At 46.4% G+C, this 18,970-nt stretch overlaps 1 protein-coding gene across 3 annotated transcripts in view; it reads right to left on the bottom strand.

The window, feature by feature from the left end:
* Positions 1-7,791: 7,791 nt before the first annotated feature.
* homer2 (homer scaffold protein 2) overlaps positions 7,792-18,970 on the bottom strand; it is a 112,433-nt gene continuing 101,254 nt past the window's right edge. For all 3 annotated transcript variants that reach the window (XM_055900172.1, XM_055900171.1, XM_055900174.1), the window contains exon 9: positions 7,792-8,169. In XM_055900172.1, the coding sequence (XP_055756147.1) occupies positions 7,981-8,169 (189 nt within the window). In that variant the 3' untranslated portion in view covers positions 7,792-7,980. The remainder of the gene's footprint in view (positions 8,170-18,970) is intronic.

Below are 18,970 nucleotides of genomic sequence, written 5' to 3'. Positions count from 1 at the left end.
TCACCACCACTACTATCACCACCACCACGACTATCACCACCACCACGACTATCACCACCACCACGACTATCACCACCACCACGACTATCACCACCACTACTATCACCACCACCACTACTATTACCACCACCACCACTACTATCACTACCACCACCACTACTACCACCACTACCACCAACACTATCACCACCACCACTATCACCACCACCACCGCCACCACCACTATCGCCACCACTACTATCCCCACCACCACCACTACTACTACTACCACCAACACTATCACCACCACCACTATCACCACCACCACCGCCACCACCACTATCACCACCACTACTATCACCACCACTACTATCACCACCACCACCACTACTATCATCACCACCACCACCACTACTATCACCACCACCACCACTACTATTACCACCACTACTATCACCACCACCACTACTATCACCACCAATACTATCACCACTACTATCACCACCACCACCACCACCAACACTATCACCACCACCACTATCACCACCACCACCACCACTACTATCACCACCACTACTATCACCACCACCACTACTATCACCACCAATACTATCACCACTACTATCACCACCACCACCACCACCAACACTATCACCACCACCACTATCACCACCACCACCAACACTATCACCACCACCACTATCACCACCACCACTACTACTATCACCACCACTACTATCACCACCACCACTATCACCACCAACACTATCACCACCAACACTATCACCACCAACACTATCACCGCCACCACCACTACTATCACCACCACTACTATCACCACCACCACTACTATCACCACCACCACCACCACCAACACGATCACCACCACCACGACTATCACCACCACCACGACTACCACCACCTCTACTATCACCACCACCATTATCACCACCACCACTACTATCGCCACCACCACCACTACTATCACCACCACCACTACTATCACCACCACCACTACTATCACCATCACTACCATCACCACCACTATCACCATCACCAGCACGACTATCACCACCACTATCACCACCACCACCACTACTATCACCACCACCACCTGGTAGATAATTATTGATACACACAGGAAACTGTTGAGCCTGAAAAGCCCAGCAGCGTTGCAGTTCTTGACACAAACCGGTGCGCATCTTACTACCCTACCCCGTTTAAAGGCACTTAAATCGTTTGTCTTGCCCCTTGACCCTCCGAATGGCACACATACACAATTAATGTCTCAAGGCTTAAAAATCCTTCTTTAACCTGTCTCCTCCCCTGCATCTCCACTGATTGAAGTGGATTTAACAAGCTACGTCAATAAGGGATCACAGCTGTGACCTGAATTCACTTGGTGAGTCTGTCATGGAAAGAGCCATCTTAATGCTTGGTAGCCAGACGAGGAGGTTCATTATGTAAATCCAGGTGCACGGAGGAATAAAAAGTCAATATTCGAAAAAACGTGGAGCATAAAATATTACTGGTGTGCTGCAATTTCTATTTCAAATACTCTTTGCTTAGAACATAACCACAATGCATCACTTACCTCCCTAGAAGTGTTGGTGAAGCAAAAAAAGGGAAAAGGATTCTATGTTCTAGAAGCCAACTGTACAGTTGACCTACTACACATTTGCCATGACAGCACAACGACAGCTGACCTCTCCCTGCGTGTTGGAGTGTTGGGGGCAATACAAGGTTATATGAGGGAAACAAACATCCATGAGTCTAATTCGTTGTGAAAAGGATGATTGATTTTCAGAGCTAATTAAATATATCCAAGAGAGGGAGAGAAAGAGGGAGAGCGTGGAGAAGGGGGGAGAGATCCCTGGACAGAGGTGTCTGTACGACAGTCAATAATTTCCACATAGCCACTTTACAACAAGAGTTAAATCAATACGTGAGTGAGTGGATCAAGTTGCCTAGGCAACCTTTTCCACGATGAGAAGACGTGGGAGAGTAGCTAGGAACCGCGTCCCAGTAGTCTAACATGGATCCTCACCTCCTCTACCTGAAGGATCCTTACCTCCTCTATCTGAAGGATCCTCTCCTCACCTCCTCTACCTGAAGGATCCTCTCCTCCTCTACCTGAAGGATCCTTACCTCCTCTATCTGAAGGATCCTCTCCTCACCTCCTCTACCTGAAGGATCCTCACCTCCTCTACCTGAAGGATCCTCTCCTCCTCTACCTGAAGGATCCTCTAATCCTCTACCTGAAGGATCCTCACCTGCTCTACCTGAAGGATCCTCTCCTCCTCTACCTGAAGGATCCTCACCTGCTCTACCTGAAGGAGCCTCTCCTCCTCTACCTGAAGGATCCTCTCCTCCTCTACCTGAAGGATCCTCTCCTCCTCTATCTGAAGGATCCTCTCCTCCTCTACTTGTATCAGTCTGTGAAAGAACTGGATGGGTGAAAGTGACTGCCCTGGTGAGAGGCAAGGGGGAGGAGGGAAAAGTAGAGGAAGCTAATGAAGACTTGAGATGAACCCTTGTCTTTCTTGCACTAACACTCACAGGAGGAGAGGGAGAGGAAACCACTGGAAACGTATTGAGAGGCATCCCTGGTAGCACAGAGTTCAGTCCAAACTCCCACTTTCTCTATCCTAGAGGGGAGGTTGATAGGAGCCAGTCAGACAGACAGTGTCCAGTACTAGAGAGAACACTGTTGGTCTGCTGGGAGATGGTAGGTGGTTAAGCTGTGTTACAGACAGATACTGTGCAGCTGTACCAAGCTGTGTTAGAGAGAAGCTGATTTGTCTGTTTCCATTTTCCTGGAGAGTTTCCAGGTAGGCAGCCTGTAGTTCTATCCCAGCAGTAAGACCAGAGTTGGAGAAACCTACTCTGGCTGGTTAGATTTCACAGTTGATCCGTTTGCTAAGCACAACACAAACAGATCTGGGATCAGGCTAGCTTCACAATGACCAGATGACACAGAATGATTAGTTAGTGTTTATAAACTGGGTGGGTCGAACCCTGAATGCTGATTGGTTGACATCCGTGGTATATCAGACCGTATACCACGCGTATGACAAAACATGTATTTTTACTGCTCTAATTACGTTGGTAACCAGTTTATAGCCTGTTGAACCTCTCTTTCGTATCGTCGGAGATCCCCAAAGATTGGAAAGCTGCTGCAGTCATCCCCCTCTTCAAAAGGGGGAGACACTCTAGACCCAAACTGTTACAGACCTATATCTATCCTACCCTGCCTTTCTAAGGTCTTCGAAAGCCAAGTTAACAAACATATCACAGACTATTTCGAATCCCACCGTACCTTCTCCGCTATGCAATCTGGTTTTCCGAACTGATCATGGGTGCACCTCAGGTCCTAAGGTCCTAAACGATATCATAACCACAATCGATAAAAGACAATACTGTGCAGCCGTATTCATCGACCTGGCTAAGGCTTTCGATTCTGTCAATCACCACTTTCTTATCGGCAGACTCAACAGCCTTGGTTTCTCAAATGACTGCCTTGCCTGGTTCACCAACTACTTCTCTGATAGAGTTCAGTGTGTCAAATCGGAGGGCCTGTTGTCCGGACCTCTGGCAGTCTCTATGGGGGTGCCACAGGGTTCAATTCTCGGGCCGACTCTTTTCTCTGTACACATCAATGATGTCGCTCTTGCTGCTGGTGATTCTTTGATTCACCTCTGCGCAGATGACACAATTCTGTATACATCTGGCCCTGCTTTGGACACTGTGTTAACTAACCTCCAGACAAGCTTCAATGCCATACAACTCTCCTTCCATGGCCTCCAACTGCTCTTAAATGCAAGTAAAACTAAATGCATGCTCTTCAACCGATCGCTGCCCGCACCTGCCCACCGGTCCAGTATCACTACTCTGGACCCTTCTGACTTAGAATATGTGGACAGCTACAAATACCTAGGTGTCTGGTTAGACTGTAAACTCTCCTTCCAGACTCATATTAAACATCTCCAATCCAAAATTATATCTAGAATCGGCTTCCTATTTCGCAACAAAGCATCCTTCACTTATGCTGCCAAACATACCCTCGTAAAACTGGACTATCCTACCGATCCTTGACATCGGTGATGTCATTTACAAAATAGCCTCCAACACTCTACTCAGCAAATTGGATGCAGTCTATCACAGTGGCAGTTATTTTGTCACCAAAGCCCCATATACTACCCACCACTGCGACCTGTATGCTCTCGTTGGCTGGCCCTCGCTTCATATTCATCACCAAACCCACTGGCTCCAGGTCATCTATGTCTTTGCTAGTTAAAGCCCCACCTTATCTCAGCTCACCATAGCAGCACCCACCCGTAGCCCACGCTTCAGGAGGTATATCTCACCCAAAACCAATACCGCCTTTCCTTCCAGTTTTCTGCTGCCGATGACTGGAACGAACTGCAAAAATCACTAAAGCTGGAGACTCATGTCTCCATAACTAACTTTAAGCAGCTGACAGATCATTACACCTGTAAATATCCCATCCAACTACCTCATCCCCATATTGTTATTTTTTCTTTGCACCCCAGTATCTCTACTTGCACATTCATCTTCTTTAATTGTTAAGTGTTTAATTGCTAAAATTGTAATCACTACGGCCTATTTATTGCCTTACCTCCCTAATCTTACTTCATTTGCACACACTGTATATATACTTTTTCTATTGTATTATTGACTGTACGTTTGTTTATTCCATGTGTAACTCTGTGTTGTTGTTTGTGTCGCACTGCTTTGCTTTATCTTGGCCAGGTTGCAGTTGTTAAATGAGAACTTGTTCTCAACTGGCCTACCTGGTTAAATAAAGGTGATCTAAATAATAATAGCAATAAGGCACTTCTGGGGTTTGTGATATATGACCAATATACCACGGCTCAGGACTGTATCCAGGCACTCTGTGTTGCGTCGTATACCCACACCTCATCGGGCATTATTAAGTATACAATATGCTTCAGTGCCTTGTTGAAATGTATGGAGACAGAAGAAACACTGACCACAAAACAGATCTGGGATCAGGCTAGCTTCACAATGACCAGATGACACAGAACGATTAGTCAGTGTGTAAACAATATGCTTCCAGTGCCTTGTTGAAATGTATGGAGACAGAAGAAACACTGACCACAAAACAGATCTGGGATCAGGCTAGCTTCACAATGACCAGATGACAGAACGATTAGTCAGTGTGTAAACAATATGCTACCAGTGCCTTGTTGAAATGTATGGAGACAGAAGAAACATAGACCACAAAACAGATCTGGGATCAGGCTAGCTTCACAATGACCAGATGACACAGAACGATTAGTCAGTGTGTAAACAATATGCTACCAGTGCCTTGTTGAAATGTATGGAGACAGAAGAAACATAGACCACATATTTGTAATTAAACTATATTTTAACAACTGTCAATTCTATATGGTACAATATTGACCATGAGTCACAGAAGTGGAGTCATTTGATTGACAGGAAGGAGGAGGTGCTATATTGATCCGGTTCAGCCTATTGGAAGTCTGTACACACACAGGATGTAGTGGTTACACGAGGAACAAGGGAAAGCTATATAGTCCGTACCTAGACACACTCCCATCTTGTGAAAACATTTCTCAAACAGTGATAGAAATATATCCACTTGCATCATGGTGTTACTCACAGATCTCCCACAACAAGATGTCTCTGTTGGTGTATCGGTGGCTGTCGTACAATATTCAAATACAGTTCATCATGGCTGCGTTCTACAAAAGGTAGACTTCTTTTGTTTGTTTTGTTTTAAACAGAGGGACTATATAATATCATCACACCATACCCGCTCCCAAAATATTATATTATATAAAAGTTTAGCCCAGAAAAATGGGTACATATATTATATCTGTAGCGAAACATCCACACGTTAAGGTAATGTTGTCATATATAACTGGGGCCATTTCCATAGAGAGAGAGACTAAATACGATAGGCACAAATACAAAGAAAAACAGCAAAATAACTGAAACAACAGAGATCTCACAGGGTTGATTTAAAGACCCAGATCATGGGTCGTTCCCATAAAGTATTCTTTCCCATAGTTCCTAGTTTATAGTTCACCCAGACAGCAGCAACAACCAAGTCCCCCCCTAAAATATCCCCACTGACCACACTCACAAAACAGACCAAAGTAATGGAGGAAGCACATATCCTATATGAACAACAGATTTTAAAGACATACTTCATACTTTTGTTCTAGAAAACTGACAGAAAGAAATCTGAAGTATTATACATGCAAAATCCTCATTAAACATCGCACTCGTTACAAATGGGTTATCTAGCATAGCTTAGGGGTTTCTCTGCCTCCTCGGACTACAAAGTCCTGGTTTCATCTATTCACATTTCTAAAAAGGAGCCTCGTCTTCATTTCTTATGCGCATGACATTACAGTCCTGCAGACATACTGCAGATTGAAAAAGGCTAATGTTTACTGAAACCTTTAAATCCTTGAAACTTCTGTTATTGAACCAAGCATCTGTTCATTCGCTTCACCGTCTCATGACATCATCAACAGAACTACTTTTTCAAACAAGATTTTTCTCCTCTTCTTTCTCATTTTGTCCTGTTGATGTTATTGTCCTGTTGATGTTATTGTCCTGTTGATGTTATTGTCCTGTTGTTGTTGATGTCCTGTTGTTGTTGTTGTTGTCCAGTTGATGTTATTGTCCAGTTGATGTTATTGTCCTGTTGTTGTTATTGTCCTGTTGTTGTTATTGTCCTGGTGTTGTTATTGTCCTGTTGATGTTATTGTCCTGTTGATGTTATCGTCGTGTTGTTGATGTTATTGTCCTGTTGTTGTCGTTGTGGTCGTTGTTGTTGTCCTGTCGTGGTCGTTGTTGTTGTCCTGTCGTGGTCGTTGTTGTTGTCCTGTCGTGGTCATTGTTGTTGTCCTGTCGTGGTCGTTGTTGTTGTCCTGTCGTGGTCGTTGTTGTTGTCCTGTCGTGGTCATTGTTGTTGTCCTGTCGTGGTCATTGTTGTTGTCCTGTCGTGGTCGTTGTTGTTGTCCTGTCGTGGTCGTTGTTGTTGTCCTGTCGTGGTCGTTGTTGTTGTCCTGTCGTGGTCGTTGTTGTTGTCCTGTCGTGGTCGTTGTTGTTGTCCTGTCGTGGTCGTTGTTGTTGTCCTGTCGTGGTCGTTGTTGTTGTCCTGTCGTGGTCGTTGTGGTTGTTGTTGTTGTCCTGTCGTGGTTGTTGTGGTTGTCACACTACTAGGATTCCTTAAATAATGTTTAAACATTTGTAATTTTCATAGCAATATTTAATTAGTGTGTCACTATGGTGATGCATGGTCATCATCCATCTAGTTTGGCCGGTTCTCCTGAGGCACTTGATGACACCGCCGTGTCATGTATTTGTCGTGTGTGCGCATATTAACTAACAAGTAACAAACTGTCTTTAAACACACCTGAGATCGACATGAAGCAACAATATAAAGACAAGTCTTAAAAAGTATATATCTTCTATATTTCCCTCATGTCATAAAGAGGCCAGTGGGATTATTACTTAACTGTTGCTGTACTGCATTAGTTGTTGTAGTTTAAATACATGTAGCCCTTTTAAACCCTTTCTTCCCTCTTAGTTCCGCCTGTAGAAACAACAGACAGAAGTATAGAACCTGTCACCTGTTCTAGAACTGGAACCTGTCTCCCCCCACAGAGACAGAGCAGTAACCAGAGAGAAGACTCTAGGTTCTAGTTCCAGAACACTGACTGACTGATACACCAGATGGAACCATCAGGTGATCCCCTGCCTGCCCTGGCCTCTCTCTACCCCCCCCCCCCCCTCTTTCTCCCCATCCCTCCCTCTCTGTACTGTACTGTGTAGTGTGTTTACAGCTGATTGGTTCAGTGTGGTCTCCACTTTGGGGGAGTGGCACCACAGAGTCCTGTCCTGAAGGTATTTATAAACCCTCCATCTCTAACCGGTCATCCCTCCATCCCTCTCTCCTCTCCTCTGTCTCTTCCTCCCTCAGTTATCCACCCCTAGTTTAGACAGGCCCTGTCTGAACTCGTGCAGCTCATCAATCTTCCCATCCAGGACGTCCATGAACTTCTTCAGCTCTCCCTTCATGTTGCCCTGCTTGGACTGGCTGTCCTCGATGTCGGCCTGAAGACCCTCTATCCTATCCTCCAGGTCCTTGTTCTTCACCTCAGCAGCCTAAAGAGACAGAGATTATGGAGTTAGACTACTGATATAATTCCGTTTTAAATTCACCCCAGCTGTCTAAAGAGATATGAAGTTAGATACTGCCACAACGTTATAAATAACTATAACTTTCACCTCAGCCTACAGAGAACAAACAATAACGTATATTAGTCGCCTATTTAGCTAGTTTATTAGCTTGAGAGAATATTGAGGGGGAGAAGGGGAGGAGAGAAAGGGGAGAGGGAGAGAAATTGGGGAGAGAACAGGGGGAGAGAGAACGTAAGGGAGAGGGGGAGGGAGCGAGAGAGAGGTGGAGGGAGGGAGCGGCGGAGGAAGCGAGCGAGAGAGGAAGGGAGGGATCGGGGGAGGGAGGGAGGGAGCGGCGGAAGAAGTGAGCGAGCGAGAAGGGGAGGGAGCGAGAAGGGGAGGGAGCGAGAAGGGGAGGGAGCGAGAAGGGGAGGGAGCGAGAAGGGAGCGAGCAAAGTGGTGAGGGAGCGAGCAAGAGGGAGGGAGCGAGAAGGGGAGGGAGCGAGAAGGGGAGGGAGTGAGCGAGAGGGAGTGAGCGAGAGGGAGTGAGCGAGAGGGAGTGAGCGAGAGGGAGTGAGCGAGAGGGAGCGAGAAGGGGAGGGAGCGAGAAGGGGAGGGAGTGAGCGAGAAGGGAAGGGAGCGAGCGAGAGGGAGGGAGCGAGCGAGAGGGAGCGAGCGAGAGGGAGCGAGCGAGAGGGAGCGAGTGAGCGAGAGGGAGCGAGCGAGAGGGAGCGAGTGAGGGAGAGGGAGCGAGCGAGAGGGAGCGAGTGAGCGAGAGGGAGCGAGTGAGCGAGAGGGAGCGAGCGAGAGGGAGCGAGCGAGAGGGAGGGAGCGAGCGGGAGGGAGCGAGTGAGCGAGAGGGAGCGAGTGAGCGAGAAGGGGAGGGAGCGAGCAAGGTGGGGAGGGAGCGAGAGAGAGAGAAGGAGAGGGGGAGGGAGGGAGAGGGGGAGGGAGGGAGAGCGGGAGGGGGAGGGAGGGAGAGCGGGAGGGGGAGGGAGAGAGCGAGAGGGGGAGGGAGGGCAAGGGAGGGTGAGCAAGAGGGCTAAAATGGGAAGTCTAAACTGGTGCCTGGAGGCATTTCTCAGCTGACTGTTAACCTGATCACTGTGTGGGAGACCTGCTTTAAATAGAGAGACCACTAGACCGGACACTACTGCTACTGTCTGGTATAGAGCTAGAGTTAATAGAATGGATATAACCTGCTTTAAATAGAGAGACCACTGGACCAGACACTACTGCTACTGTCTGGTATAGAGCTAGAGTTAATAGAATGGATATAACCTGCTTTAAATAGAGAGACCACTGGACCAGACACTACTGCTACTGTCTGGTATAGAGCTAGAGTTAATAGAATGGATATAACCTGCTTTAAATAGAGAGACCACTAGACCAGACACTATGGTATAGAGCTAGAGTTAATAGAAAGGATATAACCTGCTTTAAATAGAGAGACCACTAGACCAGACACTACTGCTACTGTCTGGTATAGAGCTAGAGTGAATAGAATGGATATAACCTGCTTTAAATAGAGATACCACTGGACCAGACACTACTGCTACTGTCTGGTATAGAGCTAGAGTTAATAGAATGGATATAACATGCTTTAAATAGAGAGACCACTGGACCAGACACTACTGCTACTGTCTGGTATAGAGCTAGAGTTAATAGAATGGATATAACCTGCTTTAAATAGAGACCTCTGGTATAGAGCTAGAGTTAATAGAATGGACATAACCCCTTCAGACCATGGAGCTTTAGTGTGATACAATACATCCAATATGGTGGAGATGCTAACGTGTGATCATCACGATGGTTGTTACCATTGGTGCTGCATGTGTCTGACAGAGACGAGAGTGGTGTTCTGAGCTATTCTGCCATGACAACCACTAGTGAATATTGCTTTGAACAGGAATGTCAGTTCTATTTGAGTCTATGTCTAATAGCTTGCTGAGGGGGGTTCTCTGATCCATTGTGTCTAAAGGGAAGAGGAGGCATCGGAGCCAAGACATTGTTTTGTTGGTTTTATTCCCCTCCCTCCTCTGTCTAGCCGGGTTGGCCCTGAAGCTGAAGTATTTGAGGCATGTCATTGTTGGTTTTATTCCCCTCCCTCCTCTGTCTAGCCGGGTTGGCCCTGAAGCTGAAGTATTTGAGGCATGTCATTGTTGGTTTTATTCCCCTCCATAGTCGGTCTAGTCGCACCGCACCGATGACAGCTTGGTTGAGGAAATACGCTGTGAGGCTGTCAGATGACCGAGATGGTGAGTCGCTACCGAGATATATATCTATATATATATATAAAACATAATTACTGATATAGCTTCACTACTCATATAGATCAGAACCACAACAACACAGCTACTATCCACACAGTATCACTACCAATACATACAGCTTCACATCTCATTCAGAAACATATACTATTACCTTGTCACTACCGATACATACAGCTTCACATCTCATGTAGTATTACCTTGTCACTACCGATACATAGAGCTCACAACAGAACCACAAATATATATTATCTATTCAGCTTTACCCTGTTCTACTCAGGTTTGCAGCAGCAGTCTAGACAGAAAAGAGTCTGGTTAGATATGTTATGTACAGAACCTTCAGAAAGTATTCAGACCCCTTGACTTTTCCAACATTTTGTTATGTTACAGCCGTACTCTAAAATGGATTAAATACATTTTTTACATCATCAATCTACACACAATACCCCATCATGACAAAGCAAAAAAGTTTTTTTTAGAAATGTTTGCTAATTTATAAAATATCACATTTACTTAAGTATTCTGACCCTTTACTCAGTACTTTGTTGAAGCACCTTTGGTAGCGATTACAGCATCAAGTCTTCTTGGGTATGACGCTACAAGCTTGGCACACCTGTATTTGGGGAGTTTCTCCCATTCTTCTCTGCAGATCTTCTCAAACTCTGTCAGGTTGGATGGGGAGCGTTGCTGCACAGCTATTTTCAGGTCTCTCCAGAGATGTTCGATCGGGTTCAAGTCCGGGCTCTGGCTGGAGCACTCAAGGACATTCAGAGATTTGTCCTGAAGCCACTCCTGCGTTGTCTTGGCTGTGTGCTTAGGGTCATTGTCCTGTTGGAAGGTGAACCTTCTCCCCAGTCTGAGGTCCTGAGCGCTCTAGAGCAGGTTTTCATCAAGGATCTCTCTGTACTTTGCTCCCATTCATCTTTGCCTCGATCCTGACTAGTCTCCCAGTCCCTGCTGCTGAAAAACATCCCCACAACATGATGCTGCCACCACCATGCTTCACTGTAGGGATGGTGCCAGGTTTTCTCCAGATGTGATGCTTGGCATTCAGGCCAACGAGTTCAATCTTGGTTTCATCAGACCAGAGAATCTTGTTTCTCAAGGTCTGAGTCTTTAGGTGCCTTTTGGCAAACTCCAAGCGGGCTGTCATGTGCCTTTTACTGAGGAGTGGCTTCCGTCTGGCCACCCAACCATAAAGGCCTGGTGGAGTGCTGTAATGAGGGTTGTCCTTCTGGAAGGTTCATTGGAAACAGGGATGCACCTGAGCTCAATTTCGAGTCTCATAGCAAAGGGTCTGAATACTTACATAAAGTATTCACTACCGATGAATAAGTATCTTTAATACATTTGCAAAAATTCCCCAAAAACCTGTTTTCGCTTTGTCATTATGGGATATTATCAGGTATTGTGTGGATTGCTGGGGATTTTTATTTATTTCATCCATTTTAGAATAAGGTTGTAACGTAACAAAATTTGGAAAAAGTCAAGCGGTCTGAGTACTTTCCAAAGGCACTGTATATTTCTGAAATGATTCCTCTGTCTACATAGCAGCTAATCACGTTCTCTCTACACCGGGGGGTCAATCAGGCCCGCGGGGGGTCAGTCAGGCCCGCAGGGGGTCCAATTCAAAATGATTTCCCCCCAATTTCGATCTTGTCTTATTACTGCAACTCCCCAATAGGCTCAGGAGGCGAATGTTGACTCATGCATCCTCTGAAACATGACCCATCAAACCACGCTTCTTATCACCCGCCCACTTAACCCGGAAGCTAGCCGCACCAATATGTCGGAGGAAACACCGTTCACCTGACGATTGAGGTCAGCCTGCAGGCGCCCGGCCCGCCACAAGGAGTCGCTAGAGCGCGATGAGCCAAGTAAAGCCCCCCAGGCCAAACCCTCTCCTAACCCGGACGACACTGGGTCAGTTGTGTGGAGCCTGCATTAGTTCCATCAGTATTGGAATTCTGAGTGTGGAGCCTGCATTAGTTCCATCAGTATTGGAATTCTGAGTGTGGATCCTACATTAGTTCCATCACTATTGGAATTCTGAGTGTAGAGCCTACATTAGTTCCATCAGTATTGGAATTCTGAGTGTGGAGCCTACATTAGTTCCATCAGTATTGGAATTCTGAGTGTGGAGCCTACATTAGTTCCATCAGTATTGGAATTCTGAGTGCGGAGCCTACATTAGTTCCATCAGTATTGGAATTCTGAGTGCGGAGCCTGCATTAGTTCCATCAGTATTGGAATTCTGAGTGTGGAGCCTACATTAGTTCCATCAGTATTGGAATTCTGAATGTGGAGCCTACATTAGTTCCGTCAGCATTGCTAATACGATCATGATTGTGTCAGCCTAACGTTCCAGTAGCTATGTTGCTTCTGTTCTGCATCTGATACAGTATATAACACCGGCGCTGCATTTACTTTGCAGGTGGCTGGCTGGGCTCATAGGTCAAATATTCTCATGTACCAAGATGACAGCTCATCTTGCTCAGCAAGGCCACACGGCGGTGCAGCTACTGTATATTGACAGATGATTGACTGTGTTCATAGGTAGAATATCCTCATGATTCACTATGGCAGGCCAGTACATACTAGTATATTTCCCATGTACCAAGAGGACCGCTCATCTTGCCTCTTCGAGGGCACCCGGTAGTGTGTCACTATTGCAGGCCGGTTCATACTACTATATTTCCCATGTACCAAGAATATAATAGCCATACGGCTGCATTAGCTTACACAGTATTCACACATTGGCTAGTAGTCAGTCCTGTATGGTAGAATGACCTGGTCTATTGAGAGTCTTAAAAAACGCATTCTGACTTCACATAGTTAAATCGCCAGGCTTGGGGGATTTCACAGAGCATATCGTCCTCACTGCCTGTAGTTATATTATCATCTTCATATGACGCTTGGTTCTGGCAGTGAGCTGCCCTGAAGGATCAGAGTCCTAACTCTTGGTTCTGGCAGTGAGCTACCCTGAAGGAGTAGAGTCCTAACGCCTAACGCTTGGTTCTGGCAGTGAGCTACCCTGAAGGAGCAGAGTCCTAACTCTTGGTTCTGGCAGTGAGCTATCCTGAAGGAGCAGAGTCCTAACTCTTGGTTCTGGCAGTGAGCTGCCCTGAAGGATCAGAGTCCTAACTCTTGGTTCTGGCAGTGAGCTACCCTGAAGGAGCAGAGTCCTAACTCTTGGTTCTGGCAGTGAGCTGCCCTGAAGGATCAGAGTCCTAACTCTTGGTTCTGGCAGTGAGCTACCCTGAAGGAGCAGAGTCCTAACGCTTGGTTCTGGCAGTGAGCTACCCTGAAGGAGCAGAGTCCTAACGCTTGGTTCTGGCAGTGAGCTACCCTGAAGGAGCAGAGTCCTAACGCTTGGTTCTGGCAGTGAGCTACCCTGAAGGAGCAGAGTCCTAACGCTTGGTTCTGGCAGTGAGCTACCCTGAAGGAGCAGAGTCCTAACTCTTGGTTCTGGCAGTGAGCTGCCCTGAAGGATCAGAGTCCTAACTCTTGGTTCTGGCAGTGAGCTACCCTGAAGGAGCAGAGTCCTAACGCTTGGTTCTGGCAGTGAGCTACCCTGAAGGAGCAGAGTCCTAACTCTTGGTTCTGGCAGTGAGCTACCCTGAAGGAGCAGAGTCCTAACTCCTAGACATGCATTGTAATATTTTCTAATAAATGGTTAAACTTACAGGTGGTGTTTTATTTCTGAAGTAAGTATGTAGCCAGAAAGGCTCATAGGGCAGGAGCCCATCTCCTGTTTCTGTAGCATGATGCAGCTTGATGTAGCAGTACACCCCCTAGACAGAACGCTAGTCTATCTCCTGTTTCTGTAGCGTGAGGCAGCTTGAGGTACCAGTACTCCCCCTAGACAGGACGCTAGTCTATCTCCTGTTTCTGTAGCATGACGCAGCTTGATGTACCAGTACTCCCCCTAAACAGGACGCTAGTCTATCTCCTGTTTCTGTAGCGTGCGGCAGCTTGATGTACCAGTATACCCCCTGGACAGGACACTAGTCTAACTCCTGTTTCTGTAGTGAGGCAGCTTGAGGTACCAGCACACCCCCTAGACAGAACGCTAGTCTATCTCCTGTTTCTGTAGCATGACGCAGCTTGAGGTACCAGCACACCCCCTAGACAGAACGCTAGTCTATCTCCTGTTTCTGTAGCATGACGCAGCTTGAGGTACCAGCACACCCCCTAGACAGAACGCTAGTCTATCTCCTGTTTCTGTAGCATGACGCAGCTTGAGGTACCAGCACACCCCCTAGACAGAACGCTAGTCTATCTCCTGTTTCTGTAGCATGACGCAGCTTGAGGTACCAGCACACCCCCTAGACAGAACGCTAGTCTATCTCCTGTTTCTGTAGCATGACGCAGCTTGAGGTACCAGCACACCCCCTAGACAGAACGCTAGTCTATCTCCTGTTTCTGTAGCATGACGCAGCTTGATGTACCAGTACACCCCCTAGACAGAACGCTAGTCTATCTCCTGTTTCTGTAGCATGACGCAGCTTGACGTACCAGTACACCCCCTAGACAGAACGCTAGTCTATCTCAGGGCTTTACCTTCAATCTATCTCCTTAATGCCGAGTGCCAAGCATCTGGTCCCATTTTTACAATCTTTGGTACGACTCGGCCGGAACTCCTAACCTTCCAATCTCAGGACGGACACTAAAACCACAAAGGCCACTGAGTTGGGCTTAGAAATAGATACAAGCGAGTTTTATCTCTGAAACTCACGGATTTCCAGAGACTGAATGTGTGACCCTGGTTTCCAGAACGGTCTCTACTTGAGACCAGCTCCCATACCATAGATCCAGTCTGGTTTATGTCAGATCCTTTGTGGTTGTCAGGTTATGAGTGTGATGTACGGTAGGCTTTGACACTGGTCACAGAGAAACAGATGGTCTGATCTAGGGTAGGTTTAAACTCAGACTGGCTTTGATAACGGGTTAGACTAGATGTATGGCGGGGTTAACAGCAGTATGGGTTAGTATATCACTTTAGGGGTGGGTATACCAGGTGATCCCTGTTGCCGGGTAGAAAGGGAGAATGAAGATGTGTGAATCAATCTAGACTCAGGGTTTCTCACACCAGTCAGTCAGTCATCTAGATACTGTAGGATCTGAGAGCAATATGTGTGTATCTGTGCACGTCCAGCCAGCCAACAACATGCTGTAGGATCTCCCCCAGCCAGCCATAACCAATATCTGTCAACATGCTGTAGGATCTCCCCCAGCCAGCCATAACCATCATCTGTCAACATGCTGTAGGATCTCCCCCAGCCAGCCACAACCAATATCTGTCAACATGCTGTTGGATCTCTCCCACCCACCCAGCCATGACCAATATCTGTCAACATGCTGTAGGATCTCTCCCAGCCAGCCATGACCAATATCTGTCAACATGCTGTTGGATCTCTCCCAGCCAGCCATGACCAATATCTGTCAACATGCTGTTGGATCTCTCCCAGCCAGCCATGACCAATATCTGTCAACATGCTGTAGGATCTCCCCCAGCCAGCCATAACCAATATCTGTCAACATGCTGTTGGATCTCCCCCACCCAGCCACAACCAATATCTGTCAACATGCTGTAGGATCTCTCCCACCCAGCCATGACCAATATCTGTCAACATGCTGTTGGATCTCTCCCACCCAGCCATGACCAATATCTGTCAACAGCACACTGACATCTTCAGCTGTTTCTGCCAAGCTGATACATTATATTACATTTGATTAACAATGATTCTGTCTGTGTCCCAAAGGCACCCTTTATAGTGCACTCCTTTTGACCAGGGCCCATGGGGTCTGGACTAAAGTAGTGCACTATAAAGGGAATAGGTTGCCATTTAGGATGCTTCCACGTCTTTATGAGAAGAATGCTCTTCATATTCAAGAGGAGATATCTGTAATTACAATACTGGGATCAAATAGAACTGTGATTCAAATAGAACTGTGATCCAACAGAACTGTGATTCAAATAGAACTGTGATCCAACAGAACTGTGATTCAAATAGAACTGTGATCCAACGGAACTGTGATCCAATGGAACTGTAATTCAATAGAACTGTGATTCAAATAGAACTGTGATTCAAATAGAGCTGTGATTCAAATAGAACTGTGATCAAATAGAACTGTGATCAAATAGAACTGTGATCAAATAGAACTGTGATCAAATAGAACTGTGATCAAATAGAACTGTGATCAAATAGAACTGTGATCAAATAGAACTGTGATCAAATGGAACTGTAATCAAATAGAACTGTAATCAAATAGTTTCCATTGTTGAGAATGTAACTCTCCACTCTAGTCTATTCTCTAGTAGAGAATTCCTTTTAATAACAGTGTGGATCATAGCAGCCATTTAACACGATATACAGTATCCTCATCATAGTTCTAAATAGAACACTACTGGACCTGTTATTAATACAGAACCATGTGGAATATAATGGACCTGGTATTAATACAGAACCATGTGGAATATAATGGACCTGGTATTAATACAGAACCATGTGGAATATAATGGACCTGTTATTAATACAGAACCATGTGGAATATAATGGACCTGGTATTAATACAGAACCACGTGGAATATAATGGACCTGTTATTAATACAGAACCATGTGGAATATAACAGACCTGGTATTAATACAGAAGAGGTGTGTGTGTGTGTGTGTGTGTGTGTGTGTGTGTGTGTGTGTGTGTGTGTGTGTGTGTGTGTGTGTGTGTGTGTGTGTGTACACGTGTGATCATAATGTAATGGAACAATCTAGATCTGCTGCTTCACCCAGAGAGAGAGAGAGTGTCACTCACAGTTCCAGCGTATTGGGTTAGGGCTTCAGTACCTGTAGTTTCTCTGTGATGCTCTCACACTCTGCCATCAGTTGAGGGGTTAGTGTTTAGGGTGTAGGGGTTAGGCTTCAGTACCTGTAGTTTCTCTGTGATGCTCTCACACTCTGCCATCAGTTGAGGGGTTAGTGTTTAGGGTGTAGAGGTTAGGGCTTCAGTACCTGTAGTTTCTCTGTGATGCTCTCACACTCTGCCATCAGATGAGGGGTTAGTGTTTAGGGTGTAGGGGTTAGGGCTTCAGTACCTGTAGTTTCTCTGTGATGCTCTCACACTCTGCCATCAGTTGAGGGGTTAGTGTTTAGGGTGTAGAGGTTAGGGCTTCAGTACCTGTAGTTTCTCTGTGATGCTCTCACACTCTGCCATCAGTTGAGGGGTTAGTGTTTAGGGTGTATGGGTTAGGGGTTAGGGCTTCAGTACCTGTAGTTTCTCTGTGATGCTCTCACACTCTGCCATCAGATGAGGGGTTAGTGTTTAGGGTGTAGGGGTTAGGGCTCAGTACCTGTAGTTTCTCTGTGATGCTCTCACACTCTGCCATCAGATGAGGGGTTAGTGTTTAGGGTGTAGGGGTTAGGGGTTAGGGCTTCAGTACCTGTAGTTTCTCTGTGATGCTCTCACACTCTGCCATCAGTTGAGGGGTTAGTGTTTAGGGTGTAGGGGTTAGGGGTTAGGGCTCAGTACCTGTAGTTTCTCTGTGATGCTCTCACACTCTGCCATCAGTTGAGGGGTTAGTGTTTAGGGTGTAGGGGTTAGGGCTTCAGTACCTGTAGTTTCTCTGTGATGCTCTCACACTCTGCCATCAGATGAGGGGTTAGTGTTTAGGGTGTATGGGTTAGGGGTTAGGGCTCAGTACCTGTAGTTTCTCTGTGATGCTCTCACACTCTGCCATCAGATGAGGGGTTAGTGTTTAGGGTGTAGGGGTTAGGGGTTAGGGCTTCAGTACCTGTAGTTTCTCTGTGATGCTCTCACACTCTGCCATCAGTTGAGGGGTTAGTGTTTAGGGTGTAGGGGTTAGGGGTTAGGGCTCAGTACCTGTAGTTTCTCTGTGATGCTCTCACACTCTGCCATCAGTTGAGGGGTTAGTGTTTAGGGTGTAGGGGTTAGGGCTTCAGTACCTGTAGTTTCTCTGTGATGCTCTCACACTCTGCCATCAGATGAGGGGTTAGTGTTTAGGGTGTAGAGGTTAGGGCTTCAGTACCTGTAGTTTCTCTGTGATGCTCTCACACTCTGCCATCAGATGAGGGGTTAGTGTTTAGGGTGTAGGGGTTAGGGGTTAGGGCTTCAGTACCTGTAGTTTCTCTGTGATGCTCTCACACTCTGCCATCAGTTGAGGGGTTAGTGTTTAGGGTGTAGGGGTTAGGGGTTAGGGCTTCAGTACCTGTAGTTTCTCTGTGATGCTCTCACACTCTGCCATCAGTTGAGGGGTTAGTGTTTAGGGTGTATGGGTTAGGGGTTAGGGCTTTAGTACCTGTAGTTTCTCTGTGATGCTCTCACACTCTGCCATCAGTTGAGGGGTTAGTGTTTAGGGTGTAGGGGTTAGGGCTCAGTACCTGTAGTTTCTCTGTGATGCTCTCACACTCTGCATTGAGTTGAGGGGTTAGTGTTTAGGGTGTAGGGGTTAGGGGTTAGGGCTTCAGTACCTGTAGTTTCTCTGTGATGCTCTCACACTC

Source organism: Salvelinus fontinalis, chromosome 35 (assembly GCF_029448725.1).
Source record: "Salvelinus fontinalis isolate EN_2023a chromosome 35, ASM2944872v1, whole genome shotgun sequence".
Taxonomy (NCBI): domain Eukaryota; kingdom Metazoa; phylum Chordata; class Actinopteri; order Salmoniformes; family Salmonidae; genus Salvelinus; species Salvelinus fontinalis.
Note: the sequence above shows the minus strand (reverse complement) of the source record. Positions and strands in the feature narration are given on the sequence as shown.